Raw genomic sequence first — 21,438 nt, forward strand, 5'->3', positions numbered from 1 at the left:
AATGGATGATCCACTATGGCAACCCCTAACGGGAGCAGCTAAAAGTAGTAGGTAGTAGTAGTAGTAGTAGTAGTAGTAGTAGTAGTAGTGGGTGTTGGCCAGTCAGATATCAGTCATTGGGCCATTACTCCCCCATTAGTGGCAGGCTACATTAAGTTGATTTAGATTGTGGTGTGAACTACGTTCCTCTGCTTTTCCTTTTCCTTACCCCAGTGCTCATCAGGAAGTTATTCTTTTTTAAAGTCAACCAGCTACTGACTTAATTTCTATGTTGTAGTAACCCCCTTGCTTTAGCCCATTTCCCACTGCTCCACATCCCCCCTAATAGCTCCGGACGATGGGAGACTGAGCCTTCTGTTCTTTCTCCCCAAGCTTCTGGAACTCTGTCCTGGACTATGTCAGAACTGCCCCTTCCATCAAGGTTTATAAATCGGGCCTCAAAACCCTTCTTTATCGGGTGGCCTTCTTAGAAGCCTTTAATGGTGGCAGACCCTTGTTTTAATATTTTTTTCTTCATTTTATTATACTCTTATTTTATTTATTTATTTATTTTTACAGCGGCCCACCCTTGTTTTATTATCTTTTCCCTTTTTATTTTATTACATATTTTCTTTGTTCTTTTACTATAGTCTTTTATCTGTGACGCACTTCGAGATCTGTCTCCGCATATAAGAAGCACTATACAAACTCATTTATTATGATTCATTATTATAGATTTCACCTCCACCTCACTTTCACATTCACTGTTACAAACCCACCATAATCATCCCCATCACACCTTTACTTACATCAAGGTCTTTATCCTTGCCATAAGTAAAGTCAATCATCAACCCCCGCATCATCATACTTGTTCTGAGGGCCAAAGATGAAAAATGAGCTGGCTTCTGGCATTGGCACTGATTCCTCCTTCAGTTGCAAATCCGCCATTGGACGAGGTCTTGGACTTTCTGGTATTTCAGGATCCTCTTCCTCATCATCACCTATGTACAAAAAGGGGGTGATATGAAATTATCACCCTTGAATTTATATTAGCATGATGATCAATCGCATGGACATTAATAAGGTTTGGTAGACAGGAGGGTTTACCGGGGAAGTCCGCTGGAGGGAAAGGGTCTTTGATCTCATTCACATTTGACTCAAACTCGTCTATTTTGAGCTGCAGATTTGAAAATAAAATGCTGTTAAATGGCACTAAAAAATACTTTGGAAAATATAGTTTATTTTTATTGATGTGCATGACATAGAATCGCTACTGTCACCCATGCTTGAATGTCCAAATGTTTGTAGTTGTGCTTTCTTGTGCTTGTATATTAATATTTGCAAATGCAGCATTGTCTGATTGGATGCTGGTGGGTGCAGACTTTTTTTTTTAAATTCTTTATTTTTCACAGAAGTATATATTAAAAATGTATATCAAAACAATAACAGTTTCATTTTCTTCTGCCATTCAGGTTTTTTTTAAACTTACAAGAGAAAGTAAGAAAAGAAAAAAACAAAAAACAAAAAACTAGAGAGAGAGAGAGAGAGAGAGAGAGAGAGAGAGAGAGAGAGAGAGAGAGAGAGAGAAAGAGAGAGAGAGAGAGAGAGAGAGAGAGAGAGAGAGAGAGAGAGAGAGAGAGAAAGAAACTTAAAGAACTTTATACAATTTGGGAGAGGTAACGTGTGTACATAAGACTATACAGGAGAGAGGTGATATGAGGATTCCCAGTTTGTGGTAGGGGGAGTGTGAAGGTTCCCAATGCATGATAGGGAAAAGGAGTGTGAGGGTAGAGAGAGAGAGTGTATTAAAATCTAATTAATTCAATATCTCCACAAAATCTGGCCTTAAGGGCCTCACATATTTGACCCACTTGGTCCAGAATTTATCAAACTTCTTTTTCTGAAGACGGAGCGAAAAAGTAATCTTTTCCATAACATAAATGTCCATTTACTATATACACTCACCGGCCACTTTATTAGGCACACCTGTCCAACTGCTCGTTAACGCAAATTTCTAATCAGCCAATCACATGGCAGCAACTCAATGCGTTTAGGCATGTAGACATGGTCAAGACGATCTGCTGCAGTTCAAACCGAGCATCAGAATGGGGAAGAAAGGTGATTTAAGTGACTTTGAACGTGGCATGGTTGTTGGTGCCAGACGGGCTGGTCTGAGTATTTCAGAAATTGCTGATCTACTGGGATTTTCACGCACAAGCATCTCTAGGGTTTACAGAGAATGGTCCGAAAAAGAGAAAATATCCAGTGAGTGGCAGTTCTGTGGGCAAAAATGCCTTGTTGATGCCAGAGGTCAGAGGAGAATGGCCAGACTGGTTCGAGCTGATAGAAAGGCAACAGTAACTCAAATAACCACTCATTACAACCGAGGTATGCAGAAGAGCATCTCTGAACGCACAACACGTCGAACCTTGAGGCAGATGGGCTACAGTAGCAGAAGACCACACCAGGTGCCACTCCTGTCAGCTAAGAACAGGAAACTGAGGCTACAATTCGCACAGGCTCACCAAAATTGGACAATAGAAGATTGGAAAAACGTTGCCTGGTCTGATGAGTCTCGATTTCTGCTGTGACATTCGGATGGTAGGGTCAGAATTTGGTGTCAACAACATGAAAGCATGGATCCATCCTGCCTTGTATCAACGGTTCAGGCTGGTGGTGGTGGTGTAATGGTGTGGGGGATATTTTCTTGGCACACTTTGGGCCCCTTAGTACCAATTGAGCATCGTGTCAACGCCACAGCGTACCTGAGTATTGTTGCTGACCATGTCCATCCCTTTATGACCACAGTGTTCCCATCTTCTGATGGCTACTTCCAGCAGGATAACGCGCCATGTCGTAAAGCTCGAATCATCTCAGACTGGTTTCTTGAACATGACAATGAGTTCACTGTACTCAAATGGCCTCCACAGTCACCAGATCTCAATCCAATAGAGCACCTTTGGGATGTGGTGGACCGGGAGATTTGCATCATGGATGTGCAGCCGACAAATCTGCAGCAACTGCGTGATGCTATCATGTCAATATTGACCAAACTCTCTGAGGAATGTTTCCAGTACCTTGTTGAATCTATGCCACGAAGGGGGTCCAACCCGGTACTAGCAAGGTGTACCTAATAAAGTGGCCAGTGAGTGTATATCCACTCCTGTATTGTGGGGGGTTCGGGAAGTAACCAATGTCTTGTGAGTGCTTTTTTACCAGCACATGTCAAAATACCAAATAAATATTTATCCGGCCGTCCTGCCTGGAAATTGGCATTTCCTAAGAATATTGTGGAAAACTGCAAGGGCAGATCATTATTAAGTATGCTTTTCAATGCTTTGTGAAGCTCTTCCCAGAAAGGTCTTATCATTGGGCACTCCCAGAATATGTGCCGGTGGTTGGCTTCCTGAAGTCCACACTGTCTCCAACATTTGGTGTCCCCCCCATCAATATGTGCTTTCTGTTTTGGTGTAATAAAAAATCGACTAAAACACTTCCACCCAAACTCCCGCCATGTATGGGAGCTGGTGCATTTCCAATGGAATTTACATACATCAAGCCAATCGTCATTTGATATTGTCAAGTTACCTTCTTTTTCCCATTTTTCTTTGATGTATTCTGTAGAGTGGGAATTTTGTCATAAGGCCTTTATAAAATTTCGAGACAACACCCCTATTTGAGTCTTTTTGATAGGCACCAATAAATATCCTCAGTATAGGATCATTAAATCTGTTTTATCTTTAATGTTTTGTTCAAAATGATTAAGTATCTGGAGATACCTATAGTAATCAGATTTTTCAAGATCATATTATTTCCTCAACTTTTCAAAGTCTTTTAAGTGTCCCTTTTCTGTTAGGGAATAGAATGTTGTTATTCCTTTTGAAATCCAGGACTTAAATCTATAATCCATTTTATTAGGCTTGAACTCAGGATCATAGGCACCTCATTGAATTATTTGTAATGTATGGCCCAGTTTAAATTCTTCTCATCATATTCCAGATTTTTAGTTGGGCGTTAACCCATGGATTTTGCACCTTATCTATAAACCTTCCTAATTTTTTGTGAGCCAATACTGCATGAATTGGTGGATCATTCATAACAGAGAGTTCAATATCTTTCCACCTGGCATGAAATGTTGGGTTACATATGTTGATTAAGGGTTTAGTCTCAGCTGCATAAAAATAATCTTTGAACCAGGGTAATGACATTCCTCCTTTCTCCCTTGGTAGTTGTAGAGTTTTGAGTTTAACCCTGGGTTTTTTTCCCTGCCAAATAAATCTGGAAATGATCTTATTCAATTCGGAGAATTGGTTTGAAGACATTTCTACAGGGAGTGCTTGAAATAAATAGAGATATTGGGGAAGGATGTTCATCTTTACAGAATCAATTCGATGACTGAGACCAAGGAAAAAGACAGCATTCCATCTGTGTATATTGTCTTTAATTTTTGTTAAGAGGGGACCATAATTTATTTCTGCCAGTGTTGAGATTTTTTTTGGTAAGTATATTCCTCAATCTTTCAGTGAGTTCTGATTCCAATTAAGGTGGAATTTTTCTCTAAGGTGTTTTGAGGGTGTATAATTAAAAGCCAAAATTTGCATTTTCTTTACATTTAGTTTGTATCCTACATATCTACCAATTGTTTCTAGGAGTTTCATTAATTCAGAAAATGAGTTCGGGGGTTTACTTAAATAAATCAAAATATCATCAGCGTACAAAGCCAGTTTGTGGTCTTCTCCATTTATGCAGATGCATTTTATGCTTTCAGTCTGCCTTATCCACTGTGCAAGAGGCTCAATATAAAGCGCAAAGAGTAACGGTGAGATTGGGCACCCTAATCTCGAACCACGCTCTAATATAATAGTATCTGAAAGGTACCCATTTAGTTTAATTCGGGCTAATGGTTTATTATATAACGTACGGGTGCCCTTTACGAAGTTTTTGTGTAGGCCAAATTTTTCAAGAATGTTGTATAAGAACGGCCAACTCACTGAATCAAAAGCCTTCTCAGCATTCTGACTAACTAAGAGGGCTTCCCGTTTATTATGTTGGATATGGTTTAATATGTGCAATGATCGTCTAATATTACCGTGAGCTTGTCATTGTGGGATAAACCCAGTCTGGTCATTATGTATAAGCTGGGGAAGGATGTTTTCCAGTCTTTTGGCAAGAATGGCTGTATATAATTTGTAATCAATATTCAGCACTGAAATTGGTTTGTATGACCCACATTCTAATCTGTCCTTTCCCTCCTTTGGGATAACCGAGATAATGGTCTCACTCCATGATGGAGGCATTTTAGCATCCATTTAACATGTATTGCAAGCCCGCAGAAGGTTTGGTATTAACTCCAGTCGAAAAGCCTTATACCACTCTGACGAGAAGCCATCCGGACCAGGTGACTTATTCGCTTTGAGCCTGGAGATTGCGCTGTTTAGCTCTGTCTCAGTTACTGCAGCTGTTAATGTTTGATTTTGTTCCTCTGATAGAACAGCTAAATTGAGAGAATCAAGGAACTTTCCAATTTGTTGCTCGTCCTCTAAGTGGGATTGTGTGTACAAGGACTTGTAGTATTTTTTAAACGTTTTTTGTATTTCATCTTGTTTATACTGTATGGTCTTAGAGACCGGGTCCCTTATTTTGTATACTGTGTTATCCGTTTGTTTTTTTTGTAGCTTCCTTGCTAAAAGTTTACTTGATTTTAAGCCTGACTCATAGTATTTCTGTTTTGTAAATATCATCTTTTTTTCCATTTCCTGTGAACACAATATATTTATTTCATTTCTGATTTTCTTTATTTTTGTCATCAGATTCGGTTTTTGTTCCTTTTTATGTTGTGTCTCAATATCTTTTAATTCTTTATTAAGGTTTATTAGTCTTAATTGTTTTTCTTTCTTTTCATGGGCACAGAAAGATATAATTTTCCCCCTAACGACTGCTTTTAAGGTATCCCATACTATAGGCGAATCAACCTCTCTCTTATCATTCTCTTCTAGAAACAGTTTTATTTCCTCTGTCATTTGAGTCTTAAATTGTGGGTTGTTTAGGACACTTGTATTTAGCCTCCACAATGTTCCCCCCGGTCTGATGCATATAGTGCAAGAGAGAGGTGCATGATCAGATAAGTCAATACTTCCAATATCGCAACTATGCATTCTATGGCGGTCTCTCTTTAACACAAAAAAATAATCTATCCTTGAGTATACATCATGGGGGCGTAAATAAAAAGTATAATCACGGCCTGAGGGATAAAAATCTCTCCAAAGATCTAATATGCCCAGTTCTGCCATCAGAACATTAATTTTCCTATGTAATAATGTAGCGGATGAGTTTTTTTATTAATGTAGTTTTGGGTTGAGACGTATGTTCCAGTCTCCACCGCATATGACAATTCCTGTGGCCCCTATCATCAAATCAAATGTTTTTCTGTAAAAAGCAAAATCATTTCCAGGTGGGACATAAATGCTACCCAGTGTTATGATAGTGTCATCTATTTTTCCTGAGACTAATATATACCTCCCTACCTTGTCCGAAACCTCTGAAAGTTGTTCAAATGGTACTTTTTGTGATATTAAAATTGCTACGCCTCTTCTATAACCTGATTTATAGGATGAATAATACACCCTTGAAAACCCCATTCTTTTTAGTTTTTCATGTTCTGATGAAGTGAGATGTGTCTCTTGCAGGAGCACTATCTGTGCATTTTCCCTTTTCATTTTTGACAGTATTTGACTTCTCTTAGCTGGGTTTAAAATCCCATTCACATTAAATGAAATAACTTTAAGGACTTGCTTATCCATAGTCTCCTACATTGGTTACCACAAATAAAGCTCTCCCGATGTCTCTACTGGCATTAGATTTGTACAACAAAAATACCTCTCCCAGGGAACAAACATAAAACAAGAACCAAGTCAAAACAATTTTTAACAAAACGCCACCGAAACAGTTATGAACAGTTGTTTCCGATGTTGAGGCTCGTTTCAAAAGAGCCTTATGGGGGCTTTGTAAAGTCAAAGCCCCCATAAGGGAATGTCCCATGTTGCAACAGAGGTGGGGCCCTAAGGTGTGGCTGCATGCTAACCAATATCCAAATATAAAGTTGTAAATAATAGTGAGATTATAGAGAGAGAAGAAAAAAACAAAAACAAAACAAACTGTGAACAGTTCGCCAATTAACAAGTCCCGACTATTTCAATTAGTTAGAAAATAGAACTTTAGAATTTATATTGTAACGTGCATGGATAAGTAGACACGTTGGTCCTTGACTAACGGGTCGGACCCTTTAGTCGACTGGTTAACGTTGTCGCTTGCGGAGTGGGAGACACGGGTTCGCGTCCCGGCTGTGGCGACGATCTCCCAGACTGCCCCCCGAATTCGCTACATTGGTGTCAGAAGTGGGATGGTGAGACCGTGAAGTCATCGGAAGCGCGTCCGCCCAGAGGCGCGAGGGAGTTGATATGTCCCGACGGAGGGGGTAGTGTAACGTGAATGGATAAGTAGACACATGAGTCCTTGACTAACAAGCCGGACCCTTTAGTCGACTGGTTAACGTTGTCGCTTGCGGAGTGGGAGACACGGGTTCGCGTCCCGGCTGTGGTGACGGTCTCCCGGGCTGCCCCCCGAATGCGCTACAGTATGTAGCTATGCAAATAACCATGGTGAGGCACAGCACTCAATCAGATCAAACTTATCTGCATTTGGAACAGAACGTTAGACCATCAGTCTCCTGTTGCGGGGGATCGCCTTCTGAATTTCTGGAGATTCTCTTTATATTGAGAGCGGAGGTTTTTCTTGGGCTGTGTGCCGCCTTCCGCTGAGTTGAGTTCTTGATCTACACCCCGGTCGCGCCGTCTCCTTGCCGCCTGCCAGGTAGACAGGAGCCCCATCTCTTCTTGATGCGGAGAGGCGGAGGACTTCACCACAGACACTGGGAATCCTCGTGAAGCCATATCCCTCGTTGCCTCCGTAGCATCCTTGTATAGCCGGGTGCTGTCGTTGTAGAAGACCCGCATCTTTGCAGGGTACGATGCCTGAAACTTTATTTGTTTTTCTTTCAAAACTTTCTTGGCTTCGGCATATTCACTACGATTCTTAAGCACTTCCGGGGGGGAGTCACCGTCGATGTAAAAGCGGGCATTGTTGCAGAACACTTCTTTTTTCTGCCAGGCTCTCCGGAGCGCCTCCTCTTTCGTCCGATAAGTCCCGAACATGACCACTACAGATCAGGGCTTGGCCTGCGGGCCGCTGGGCTTCGGTGCTAATGCCTGGTGTGCCCGCTCAGTTCCCAGGTCTCTGACACGGGGAAGGTCCAGCGCGCTTGTAAATAAGTTGTCTATAAAACCCACCATATCGGTGCCCTCTTCATCTTCTGGTACTCCGTAAACCCTTAAATGACCCCTCCACGCTCGCCTCGGCCCTCCTGGTCTATCAGCCTGGCTTCCAGGTTAGCCTGCCGCTGTATTAGCCGCTTGAAGCACGGACTCCATTTGGTTAATTCTGCCCTCTGCCTCATCCAGTCTGTCGCGTGTCCTCTTTAGTTCTTAATGTCGGACAGCTGTGCCTTGTTGTCTCTTCTGAACTCCCGGACTTCATTGAGAACACATCGCAGGCTAACTTCGGGGCCGTCTTCGCCATGTGGCGCAGATGAGTTTGGGGAGCTTCTTCGGCTGCCTCGTCTCACTTCGGGATCGTTTTCCATCACGTTCATCGTTGTCCTACGTCTAGTATTACCCCTTTTCTTCATTGTTCGACAAAAAACTTCACAAGGGTTAACAGAACTAAAGTTTTTGGAGTTATTTCTCAAAACCGTTGGGGAGGTTGAAAATTAGGCTGCCATTCTCTCGGTGGTGGAACCGGAAACCTCCGGGTGCAGACTCTTTATTTAGAAAGATAGACCTGCCTTTTACTTTTTCAAGACCCTAGAAAAATGTTCTTTCTGAGTCTAAAGAATGGTGGAAATTGTTCAAGGTTTGGTTATTTTACAAGGCATCATCAGCATCAGCATCATCATCATCATGTCGAGTATCCTCAGATGAATATGATTACAAGGCATATATGACAAAGATATGAGTTTTGCTTGCATTTTTAGCAATTCTTTATGAAGACTGATATTAATCCACTCACACACATTGAGATTGGTAAAAGCAGCAGGACAAACAAATGTTACCAACTAGGGGCTGGTAACACCGGTGGCGAGGGAAGCCGTCAGGCTGAAGAAGGAGGCCTTTCGGGCTTGGTTGGCCCACTCAGGGGTCTCCTGAAGCAGCAGACAGGTACCAGGAGGCCAGATGGGCTGCAGCTTCGGCAGTTGTGGAAGCAATAACTCAGGTGTGGGAGGAGTTCGGCAAGGCTATGGGGGAGGACTTTCGGTTGGCCTCAAGGAAGTTCTGGCAAACCATCCGGCGACTCAGGAAAGGGCAGCAAGGCTTGACTCAGGCTGTGTTCAGCAAGGAAGGGGAAGTGCTGACCCAGACTGGGGATGTAGTTGGGTGGTGGAAAGAACAATTTGAGGAGCTCCTGAACCCGGCCAACATGTCCTCAGTGGAGGAGGTAGAGTCTGAAGACTCGGGGAAAGCCATGCCCATATCCTTGGAAGAGGTCTCTGAGGTAGCTAAGAAGGTCCTTGTTGGCAGGGCACCGGGTGTGGATGAGATTCACCCTGAGATGCTGAATTCTTAAAAACGTGGCAACTGAGGAAATTCGGCCTGCCACAGGAGATGTTGAGCCAGTTCGACACCACAGGCATTGAATCTGTCCTGTGCATATCTATCATGGTCTGGTTCAGAGCAGCGACAAAACAGGATAGGAACAGACTGCGGCAAACAGAAAGGTCAGCAGAAAAAAAACATTGGTATCCCCCTGTCCATACCGAAGAACCTGTACACCTCTAGAGCCTGTAAACAGGTGGGCCGAATCACCCCCCCCCCCACACACACACACACCTAGGACACAACCTGTTTGAATTCCTACCCTCTGGCAAGCACTACAGAGTGATGGGCACCAAAACCACCAGACATAGGGACAGCTTTTTCCCACAGGCCATGTCTCTCATGAGCACTTAACAGTATGGTGTTAATTTGACACTGAGTAAATAGCCCATTCTAGTCAACATTTCTCATCTGCATATCTACAATATACAATACAAGTGTTTTGAAATACAAATGTACAATTGTAAATACACATCCAATGATGTATACTGTTTACAATTATTGCTGTTATTGTTGTGGTTGTAACATGGGTTTTTAATATAGTATGTAGTTGTGAGGTGGATGGTAGGTAAATACATAGTGTATACTTCTGGTATAAAAGATAATATAGTGTAATATAGTGGGAGTATAAAGTGCTGTATATGAGCACGATGATGATGATGGCATTGTGGTATGGTATATGGCATAGTGTATAGGCAATCTAGTATATAAGCAATATGGCATACTGTATGGGCATATGTTCTTGATAACTCAGCCATAACAAGACTCTATATAGCAGTGAAATGTCTGTTGTGCAGACATGCTTGCCTCCCATGTCCTGTTGTTGCTCCACTTATTTCCTCTGTTTTTTTTTGTTTTGTTTTCTGTTTTGGTTTACTTGTCTGTTGTTTTATTTTCTTTTTTCCCTTTTTTGTGTGAGTGATGTCTGCAAGAGCTAGAAGCTGCTGTGTACTGCAGTCAGATTCGTCATGTGCACTTGGCCAACAAATAAATAAATAACAAATAAATCAATAAAGTTGATTCTGATTCTGATTCTGATGCCAACACAGACCGTTAGAATTTGAAAGCTTCGACAGCTTAATTAAAAATAGCCACCAAGTTTGGTGATGTTTGGACACCAGGCCCATGCACATGTTCAGAGCTGGTGGCGCCGCCTATTGAGTGATTTCAAAATAGTTGTACACACATGATTCAACGTTGCTATGCAACATATCCTGCAAGTTATGGGATGATTGGTCCAACGTTTGTTTTCTATCATGTTTTGAGCAACACCCTTTTGGAGTTCATTGGTCAGTATCTTGAAAACTACATAAGATATCAACAAATCTTATAAGCTTGGTCCAGTAATGATCCACAGACAATTTAGTAGCAATCCGACCTATGCTTTAGGAGAAGATGGCAAATGTCTTTTTCAAAAAATTCAAATGGTGGAAAATTTAGTCGGGCGGACTTCAGTGGTTCTTGGGGCAAATTTGTAGCATGAGGATAGATGGCTGTGTGTACCAAGTTTCATATAAATTGGACTTATGGCGAAGGAGTTATCCATCCATCCATTATCTGGACCACTTATCCTGCTCTCAGGGTCGCGGGGATACTGGAGCCTATCCCAGCAGTCATTGGGCGGCAGGCGGGGAGACACCCTGGACAGGCTGCCAGGCCATCACAGCCCCCCCCCCCCACACACACACACATATTCATACATAGGGACAATTTAGTATGGCTGATTCACCTGACTTGCAAATTTCAAAATTTGACTTTAATTGTAGTGCCCCCATAAGGCCAACTAGAGTCATATTTCTTGGGCAGCACTTGCCCAAAACTTTCAATCTATGGGCAAAATATCATGTCTCTGCCATTAACCACCTCACAAGAATTTGTGCAAAAATGTCTAAGAAAAAAAAAACAATCTAATACTTTCGACTGCTCCCGTTAGGGGTCGCCACAGCGGATCATCTATTTCCATCTCTTCCTGCCCTCTGCATCTTCCTCTGTCACACCAGCCACCTTCATGTCCTCTCTCACCACATCCATAAACCTCCTCTTTGGCCTTCCTCTTCTCCTCTTCCCTGGCAGCTCCATATTCAGCATCCTTCTCCCAATTACCCAGCATCTGAGGTCCTTTTATTCAGCCCCCCTAACCTAACTGAAGACATGGAAAAGAGTCTAGGGAACCTGTCCTCACAACATTAAGCACTCTGTCCACAATTTGGGTGTCCTTTTTGATTCCAAGCTCCATTTTGACACACAAATCAACAAGGTAGTACAGTCTTGCTTTCTTCAAATTAAGAACATCGCAAAAGTTAAAAATGTTCTATGTCAAACGGACCTTGAGAAAGTCATCCATGCATTCAACTCATCACATCTGGATTATGGTAACTCCCTGTATTCAGCACTCAGGCAAAAGTCCACCTCCCACCTCCAGCTCATCCAAAACTCAGCTGCCAGACTGTTAACAAACTCCCAGAGACATGAACACGTCACTCCCATTCTCGGAACGCTTCACCGGCTACCTATTAAGTACAGGATCCATGTTAAACTTTGACTAATTACTTTGAAAGCTCTACATGGCCTCGCTCCTGCATGTATCACTACTCACAGCCCATGGGCCTGGCTGCTGCCTGCCTCCTCAGGCAGGTTCCCTCAGCCAACCTCCTTACTAAAGGTGACCAGGCAGAGCCCCACAGCTGTGGACCTCCCTACCTGAGCAGACCTGGCTAGCAACCTCACGGCCTTCTTTTACATCACGTCTTAAAACTTTTTTACAGTAAAGCCGTTTGTTGCTAGCTGTTGTTGTTGTGTTTTTTTATTTTTCATAGTGATTATATATCTTATGCTGTTATAATTTCACATTTTTAATTCTTTATATTTTTTCATCACCTTATTTTAATTGTTTTTATTATATTCCTTATCATCTTCTTCTTCTTCTCCTTTCGGCTTGTTTCCTGTTTCCCAGGGGTCCCCACAGCGGAATCGACAGTTTCCATCGGTACCCTGTGAGGGCACAACACCGATGGTGGTCTTGTCAATCCGCATAATGATCTGGCAAAATTTTACATCGGATGCCCTTCCTGACACAACCACTAACCCTATGGACGTATATTCCTTATCATATTCTCTTCATTTTAGTTATGTTCTTGTGACTTTATCCTGATTTTGCTTTACCTTGATCTGTGGAGTGCATCTCGCGTTATGTATATTTGTATTGTATTTTGTTGTCTTGTCTTGACTGTGCATTATTTTATCCTGTTGTGTGGGGCACTTTTTAGCACTGTCCAGAAAGGTGCGATATAAATAAAGTTTATTAATTATTATTATTATTATTATTATCTCTCCTATGCACATGTCCAAACCATCTCAAACCATATAACATAGCTGGTCTCACTACCATCTTGTAAACCTTCCCTTTAACTCTTGCTGGTACCCTTCTGTCACAGATCACTCCTGACACTCTTCTCCACCCACTCCATCCTGCCTGCACTCTCCTCTTCACCTCTCTTCTGCCCTCCCCGTTACTTTGGACAGCTGACCCCAAGTATTTTAACTCATATGCCTTCATCACCTCTACTCCTTGCATCCTGACCATTCCACTGTCCTCCCTCTCATTCACACATAGGTATTCCATCTTGCTCCTACTGACTTTCATTCCTCTTCTCTCCAGTGCATACTTCCACCTCTCCAGGCTCTCCTCAACCTGCTCCCTACTCTCACTACAGATCACAATGTCATCCACAAACACCATAGTCCATGGAGACTCCTGCCTGATCTCGTCCGTTAACCTGTCCATCACCATTGCAAACAAGAAAGGGCTCAGATACAATCCTAGGCAAAAATATTAGGGCCACCTCGTCGTTGTCGTTGGCATCTCTCGTGTCTGAGGATCCATTCCAAGAGATTAAAGTGTGTGCTTGAAACAAAGATGGTTTGACCTGGGGGGGGGGGTAGCATGGTCCTCAAAAAACTCTTGGATCCATTCACTAAAGCCTTGATTAAAGTGGTGATCAGGTCGTGACACTGCTCCACACTGCTTGGCCTGGGAGGATCTAGTTCCATGGAAACACAAGAGTGAAGACGATGGGATCCGCCACAGGTTGCACCCAAGTAATGGTCGGATTGGGAGTCCGAACTGCCCACTTGTTAGGCACTTACGAGCCAGGGATGTGTGGGATTTTTATAACTGCCAGTCCACGGTCCCGTTAGGCTTTAGCCAGCTGAGTGCTGCCCAGGTTACACCAACTCCACAAGTGAAGTCTGGTCAATACCGCGAGGAGGTGCCTATCCGGGGTTTGTCACGCATGCAGCAATCAGTAGCCTGTACCTTTCAGCCTACATCACATGACGCTTCAGCATCTATACATGTGTACAACAATAGCTAGGCATTGTGGAAGCATATTTTTTCCCCGAGTGCCCGCTTTACATACCTGCTTACATAAGTTGAGCCTTATTGAGGTATCTGTCACTTGATAATTACTTCCTGGAGGATTCTGTGTCTCTGTGAGATGGTTGCCCAAATACTAGCTACTCTTGTTTGTGCAAAAAAATACTGGTCCATGTGCCAGGCAAAACCCAAAGGTATTCAATGCTAATTTATTCAGGCAGATCAGCCAAATCATTAAAACCACTGACAGGTGTAATGAAAAAACACTTCTCATTACAAAGGCACCTGTCATGGGTCGGGATATGTTAGGCAGCAAGTGAACCATCAGTTCTTGAAGTTGATGTGTTGGAAGCAGGAAAAATGGGAAAGCGTAAGGGTCTGTGCGACTTTGACAAGGGCCAAATTGTGATGGCTAGACGACTGGGTCAGAGCATCTCCAAAACAGCAGGTCTTGTGGGATGTTCCTCCTGGTATACAGTGGTCAGTACCTACCAACCAAGGAAGGACAATAGGTGAACCAGTGACAGGGTCATGAGTGCCCAAGGCTCATTGATGTGTGTGGGGAGTGAAGGCTAGGCCAGCTGGTCTGATCCCACAGAAAAACTACTGTAGCTCAAATTGCTGAAAAAGTTAAATATGGCTATGATAGACAGTACATGTCGTTATTTCCAGTTGATTAGAGTATTGTAATGGTCTTTTTTGGTTCTACCAAAAAAACTATCAAACTGCAAAAACTCAGATAGAACGCTGCTGCTTGGCACTCCAGATGTCCCTCTCCCCAGCAATGCTCTCCAGCTCCTCCTGGGGGATCCCAAGGCGTTCCCCGGCCAGATTGGACATGTAGTCCCTCCAACGAGTTGTGGGTCTACCCCGGGGTCTCCTCCCAGTTGGCCGTGCCTGGTAAACCTCCAAAGGAAGGTGTCCAGGAGGCATGCTAATCAGATGCCCGAACCACCTCGACTGACTCCTTTCGACGTGAAGGAGCAGCGGCTCTACTCCAAGCTCCCTCCGGATGTCCGAGCTCCTCACCCTATCTCTAAGGCTGAGCCCAGACACCCTACGGAGGAAACTCATTTCAGCCGCTTGTATCCACGATCTCACCCTTTCGGTCACTACCCAAAGCCGATGAGCATAGTCTACATGTACAGATGTATATGTTGTTGATCTCAGAGTCTACATGTACAGTTGTATATGTTCTCAGAGTCCACATGTACAGTTGTAGATGTTGTAGATGTTCTCAGAGTCTACATGTACAGATGTATATGCTGTAGATCTCCGAGTCTACATGTACAGTTGTAGATGTTGTAGATCTCAGAGTCTACATGTACAGTTGTATATGTTGTAGATCTCAGTCTACATGTACAGTTGTAGATGTTGTAGATCTCAGAGTCTACATGTACAGTTGTAGATGTTGTAGATCTCAGAGTCTACATGTACAGTTGTAGATCTTGTAGATCTCAGAGTCTACATGTACAGTTGTAGATGTTGTAGATCTCAGAGTCTACATGTACAGTTGTAGATGTTGTAAATCTCAGAGTCTACATGTGCAATTGTATATGTTGTAGATGATCTCAGAGTCTACATGTGCAGTTGTATATGTTGTAGATGATCTCAGAGTCTACATGTGCAGTTGTATATATTGTAGATGATCTCAGAGTCTACATGTACAGTTGTATATGTTGTACATGTTCTCAGAGTCTACATGTACAGTTGTATATGTTGTAGATCTCAGAGTCTACATGTACAGTTGTTTTTGTTGTAGATGTTCTCAGAGTCTACATGTACGGTTTTAGATGTTGTAGATGATCTCAGAGTCTACATGTACGATTTTAGATGTTGTAGATGATCTCAGAGTCTACATGTACAGTTGTAGATGTTGTAAATCTCAGAGTCTACATTTGCAGTTTTAGATGTTGTAGATGATCTCACAGTCTACATGTACAGTTGTATATGTTGTAGATCTCAGTCTACATGTACAGTTGTAGATGTTGTAGATCTCAGAGTCTACATGTACAGTTGTAGATGTTGTAGATCTCAGAGTCTACATGTACAGTTGTAGATGTTGTAGATCTCAGAGTCTACATGTACAGTTGTTTTTGTTGTAGATCTCAGAGTCTACATGTATAGTTGTAGATGCTGTGGATCTCAGAGTCTACATGTACAGTTGTAGATGTTGTAGATCTCAGAGTCTACATGTACAGTTGTTTTTGTTGTAGATGATCTCAGAGTCTACATGTACAGTTGTATATGTTGTACATGTTCTCAGAGTCTACATGTGCAGTTGTATATGTTGTAGATCTCAGTCTACATGTACAGTTGTTTTTGTTGTAGATGATCTCAGAGTCTACATGTGCAGTTGTATATGTTGTAGATCTCAGTCTACATGTACAGTTGTAGATGTTGTAGATCTCAGTCTACATGTACAGTTGTAGATGTTGTAGATCTCAGAGTCTACATGTACAGTTGTAGATGTTGTAGATCTCAGAGTCTACATGTACAGTTGTTTTTGTTGTAGATCTCAGAGTCTACATGTACAGTTGTAGATGCTGTGGATCTCAGAGTCTACATGTACAGTTATTTTTGTTGTAGATCTCAGAGTCTACATGTACAGTTGTTTTTGTTGTAGATGATCTCACAGTCTACATGTACAGTTGTTTTTGTTGTAGATGTTCTCAGAGTCTACATGTACGGTTTTAGATGTTGTAGATGATCTCAGAGTCTACATGTACGATTTTAGATGTTGTAGATGATCTCAAGAGTCTACATGTACAGTTGTATATCTTGTAGATGATCTCAGAGTCTACATGTACGGTTGTAGATGTTGTAGATGATCTCAGAGTCTACATGTACAGTTGTAGATGTTGTAAATCTCAGAGTCTACATGTGCAATTGTATATGTTGTAGATGATCTCAGAGTCTACATGTGCAGTTGTATATGTTGTAGATGATCTCAGAGTCTACATGTGCAGTTGTATATGTTGTAGGTGATCTCAGAGTCTACATGTACAGTTGTATATGTTGTACATGTTCTCAGAGTCTACATGTACAGTTGTATATGTTGTAGATCTCAGAGTCTACATGTACAGTTGTTTTTGTTGTAGATGTTCTCAGAGTCTACATGTACGGTTTTAGATGTTGTAGATGATCTCAGAGTCTACATGTACGATTTTAGATGTTGTAGATGATCTCAGAGTCTACATGTACAGTTGCAGATGTTGTAAATCTCAGAGTCTACATTTGCAGTTTTAGATGTTGTAGATGATCTCACAGTCTACATGTACAGTTGTATATGTTGTAGATCTCAGTCTACATGTACAGTTGTAGATGTTGTAGATCTCAGAGTCTACATGTACAGTTGTAGATGTTGTAGATCTCAGAGTCTACATGTACAGTTGTAGATCTTGTAGATCTCAGAGTCTACATGTACAGTTGTAGATGTTGTAGATCTCAGAGTCTACATGTACAGTTGTAGATGTTGTAGATCTCAGAGTCTACATGTACAGTTGTAGATGTTGTAGATCTCAGAGTCTACATGTACAGTTGTTTTTGTTGTAGATGATCTCAGAGTCTACATGTACAGTTGTTTTTGTTGTAGATGATCTCAGAGTCTACATGTACAGTTGTATATGTTGTACATGTTCTCAGAGTCTACATGTACAGTTGTATATGTTGTAGATCTCAGAGTCTACATGTACAGTTGTTTTTGTTGTAGATGTTCTCAGAGTCTACATGTACGGTTTTAGATGTTGTAGATGATCTCAGAGTCTACATGTACGATTTTAGATGTTGTAGATGATCTCAGAGTCTACATGTACAGTTGCAGATGTTGTAAATCTCAGAGTCTACATTTGCAGTTTTAGATGTTGTAGATGATCTCACAGTCTACATGTACAGTTGTATATGTTGTAGATCTCAGTCTACATGTACAGTTGTAGATGTTGTAGATCTCAGCGTCTACATGTACAGTTGTAGATGTTGTAGATCTCAGAGTCTACATGTACAGTTGTTTTTGTTGTAGATCTCAGAGTCTACATGTACAGTTGTAGATGTTGTAGATCTCAGAGTCTACATGTACAGTTGTTTTTGTTGTAGATGATCTCAGAGTCTACAAGTACAGTTGTATATGTTGTACATGTTCTCAGAGTCTACATGTGGAGTTGTATATGTTGTAGATCTCAGTCTACATGTACAGTTATTTTTGTTGTAGATGATCTCAGAGTCTGCATGTGCAGTTGTATATGTTGTAGATCTCAGTCTACATGTACAGTTATTTTTGTTGTAGATGATCTCAGAGTCTACATGTACAGTTGTATATGTTGTAGATGATCTCAGAGTCTACATGTACAGTTGTTTTTGTTGTAGATGATCTCAGAGTCTACATGTACAGTTGTATATGTTGTACATGTTCTCAGAGTCTACATGTACAGTTGTATATGTTGTAGATCTCAGTCTACATGTACAGTTATTTTTGTTGTAGATGATCTCAGAGTCTACATGTACAGTTGTATATGTTGTAGATGATCTCAGAGTCTACATGTACAGTTGTTTTTGTTGTAGATGATCTCAGAGTCTACATGTACAGTTGTATATGTTGTACATGTTCTCAGAGTCTACATGTACAGTTGTATATGTTGTAGATCTCAGTCTACATGTACAGTTATTTTTGTTGTAGATGATCTCAAGAGTCTACATGTACAGTTGTATATCTTGTAGATGATCTCAGAGTCTACATGTACGGTTGTAGATGTTGTAGATGATCTCAGAGTCTACATGTACAGTTGTAGATGTTGTAAATCTCAGAGTCTACATGTGCAATTGTATATGTTGTAGATGATCTCAGAGTCTACATGTGCAGTTGTATATGTTGTAGATGATCTCAGAGTCTACATGTGCAGTTGTATATGTTGTAGATGATCTCAGAGTCTACATGTGCAGTTGTATATGTTGTAGATGATCTCAGAGTCTACATGTACAGTTGTATATGTTGTACATGTTCTCAGAGTCTACATGTACAGTTGTATATGTTGTAGATCTCAGAGTCTACATGTACAGTTGTTTTTGTTGTAGATGTTCTCAGAGTCTACATGTACGGTTTTAGATGTTGTAGATGATCTCAGAGTCTACATGTACGATTTTAGATGTTGTAGATGATCTCAGAGTCGACATGTACAGTTGTAGATGTTGTAAATCTCAGAGTCTACATTTGCAGTTTTAGATGTTGTAGATGATCTCACAGTCTACATGTACAGTTGTATATGTTGTAGATCTCAGTCTACATGTACAGTTGTAGATGTTGTAGATCTCAGAGTCTACATGTACAGTTGTATATGTTGTAGATCTCAGTCTACATGTACAGTTATTTTTGTTGTAGATGATCTCAAGAGTCTACATGTACAGTTGTATATCTTGTAGATGATCTCAGAGTCTACATGTACGGTTGTAGATGTTGTAGATGATCTCAGAGTCTACATGTACAGTTGTAGATGTTGTAAATCTCAGAGTCTACATGTGCAATTGTATATGTTGTAGATGATCTCAGAGTCTACATGTGCAGTTGTATATGTTGTAGATGATCTCAGAGTCTACATGTGCAGTTGTATATGTTGTAGATGATCTCAGAGTCTACATGTGCAGTTGTATATGTTGTAGATGATCTCAGAGTCTATATGTACAGTTGTATATGTTGTACATGTTCTCAGAGTCTACATGTACAGTTGTATATGTTGTAGATCTCAGAGTCTACATGTACAGTTGTTTTTGTTGTAGATGTTCTCAGAGTCTACATGTACGGTTTTAGATGTTGTAGATGATCTCAGAGTCTACATGTACGATTTTAGATGTTGTAGATGATCTCAGAGTCTACATGTACAGTTGTAGATGTTGTAAATCTCAGAGTCTACATTTGCAGTTTTAGATGTTGTAGATGATCTCACAGTCTACATGTACAGTTGTATATGTTGTAGATCTCAGTCTACATGTACAGTTGTAGATGTTGTAGATCTCAGAGTCTACATGTACAGTTGTAGATGTTGTAGATCTCAGAGTCTACATGTACAGTTGTTTTTGTTGTAGATCTCAGAGTCTACATGTACAGTTGTAGATGCTGTGGATCTCAGAGTCTACATGTACAGTTGTAGATGTTGTAGATCTCAGAGTCTACATGTACAGTTGTTTTTGTTGTAGATGATCTCAGAGTCTACATGTACAGTTGTATATGTTGTACATGTTCTCAGAGTCTACATGTGCAGTTGTATATGTTGTAGATCTCAGTCTACATGTACAGTTATTTTTGTTGTAGATGATCTCAGAGTCTACATGTACAGTTGTATATGTTGTAGATGATCTCAGAGTCTACATGTACAGTTGTTTTTGTTGTAGATGATCTCAGAGTCTACATGTACAGTTGTATATGTTGTACATGTTCTCAGAGTCTACATGTGCAGTTGTATATGTTGTAGATCTCAGTCTACATGTACAGTTGTTTTTGTTGTAGATGATCTCAGAGTCTACATGTACAGTTGTATATGTTGTACATGTTCTCAGAGTCTACATGTACAGTTGTATATGTTGTAGATCTCAGTCTACATGTACAGTTATTTTTGTTGTAGATGATCTCAAGAGTCTACATGTACAGTTGTATATCTTGTAGATGATCTCAGAGTCTACATGTACGGTTGTAGATGTTGTAGATGATCTCAGAGTCTACATGTACAGTTGTAGATGTTGTAAATCTCAGAGTCTACATGTGCAATTGTATATGTTGTAGATGATCTCAGAGTCTACATGTGCAGTTGTATATGTTGTAGATGATCTCAGAGTCTACATGTGCAGTTGTATATGTTGTAGATGATCTCAGAGTCTACATGTGCAGTTGTATATGTTGTAGATGATCTCAGAGTCTACATGTACAGTTGTATATGTTGTACATGTTCTCAGAGTCTACATGTACAGTTGTATATGTTGTAGATCTCAGAGTCTACATGTACAGTTGTTTTTGTTGTAGATGTTCTCAGAGTCTACATGTACGGTTTTAGATGTTGTAGATGATCTCAGAGTCTACATGTACGATTTTAGATGTTGTAGATGATCTCAGAGTCTACATGTACAGTTGTAGATGTTGTAAATCTCAGAGTCTACATTTGCAGTTTTAGATGTTGTAGATGATCTCACAGTCTACATGTACAGTTGTATATGTTGTAGATCTCAGTCTACATGTACAGTTGTAGATGTTGTAGATCTCAGAGTCTACATGTACAGTTGTAGATGTTGTAGATCTCAGAGTCTACATGTACATTTGTAGATGTTGTAGATCTCAGAGTCTACATGTACAGTTGTTTTTGTTGTAGATCTCAGAGTCTACATGTACAGTTGTAGATG

At 41.0% G+C, this 21,438-nt stretch overlaps 1 protein-coding gene across 1 annotated transcript in view; it reads right to left on the reverse strand.

The window, feature by feature from the left end:
• LOC130130505 (dihydropyridine-sensitive L-type skeletal muscle calcium channel subunit alpha-1-like) overlaps positions 1-21,438 on the reverse strand; it is a 357,791-nt gene that overhangs the window by 82,601 nt on the left and 253,752 nt on the right. Inside the window, exons 16-17 of the mRNA XM_056300217.1 lie at positions 1,087-1,156; positions 848-980 (exon numbers count right to left, since the gene is read on the reverse strand). Coding sequence (XP_056156192.1) covers positions 848-980; positions 1,087-1,156 — 203 coding nt within the window. The remainder of the gene's footprint in view (positions 1-847; positions 981-1,086; positions 1,157-21,438) is intronic.

Source organism: Lampris incognitus, chromosome 2 (genome assembly GCF_029633865.1).
Source record: "Lampris incognitus isolate fLamInc1 chromosome 2, fLamInc1.hap2, whole genome shotgun sequence".
NCBI classification, from domain to species: Eukaryota; Metazoa; Chordata; class Actinopteri; order Lampriformes; family Lampridae; genus Lampris; species Lampris incognitus.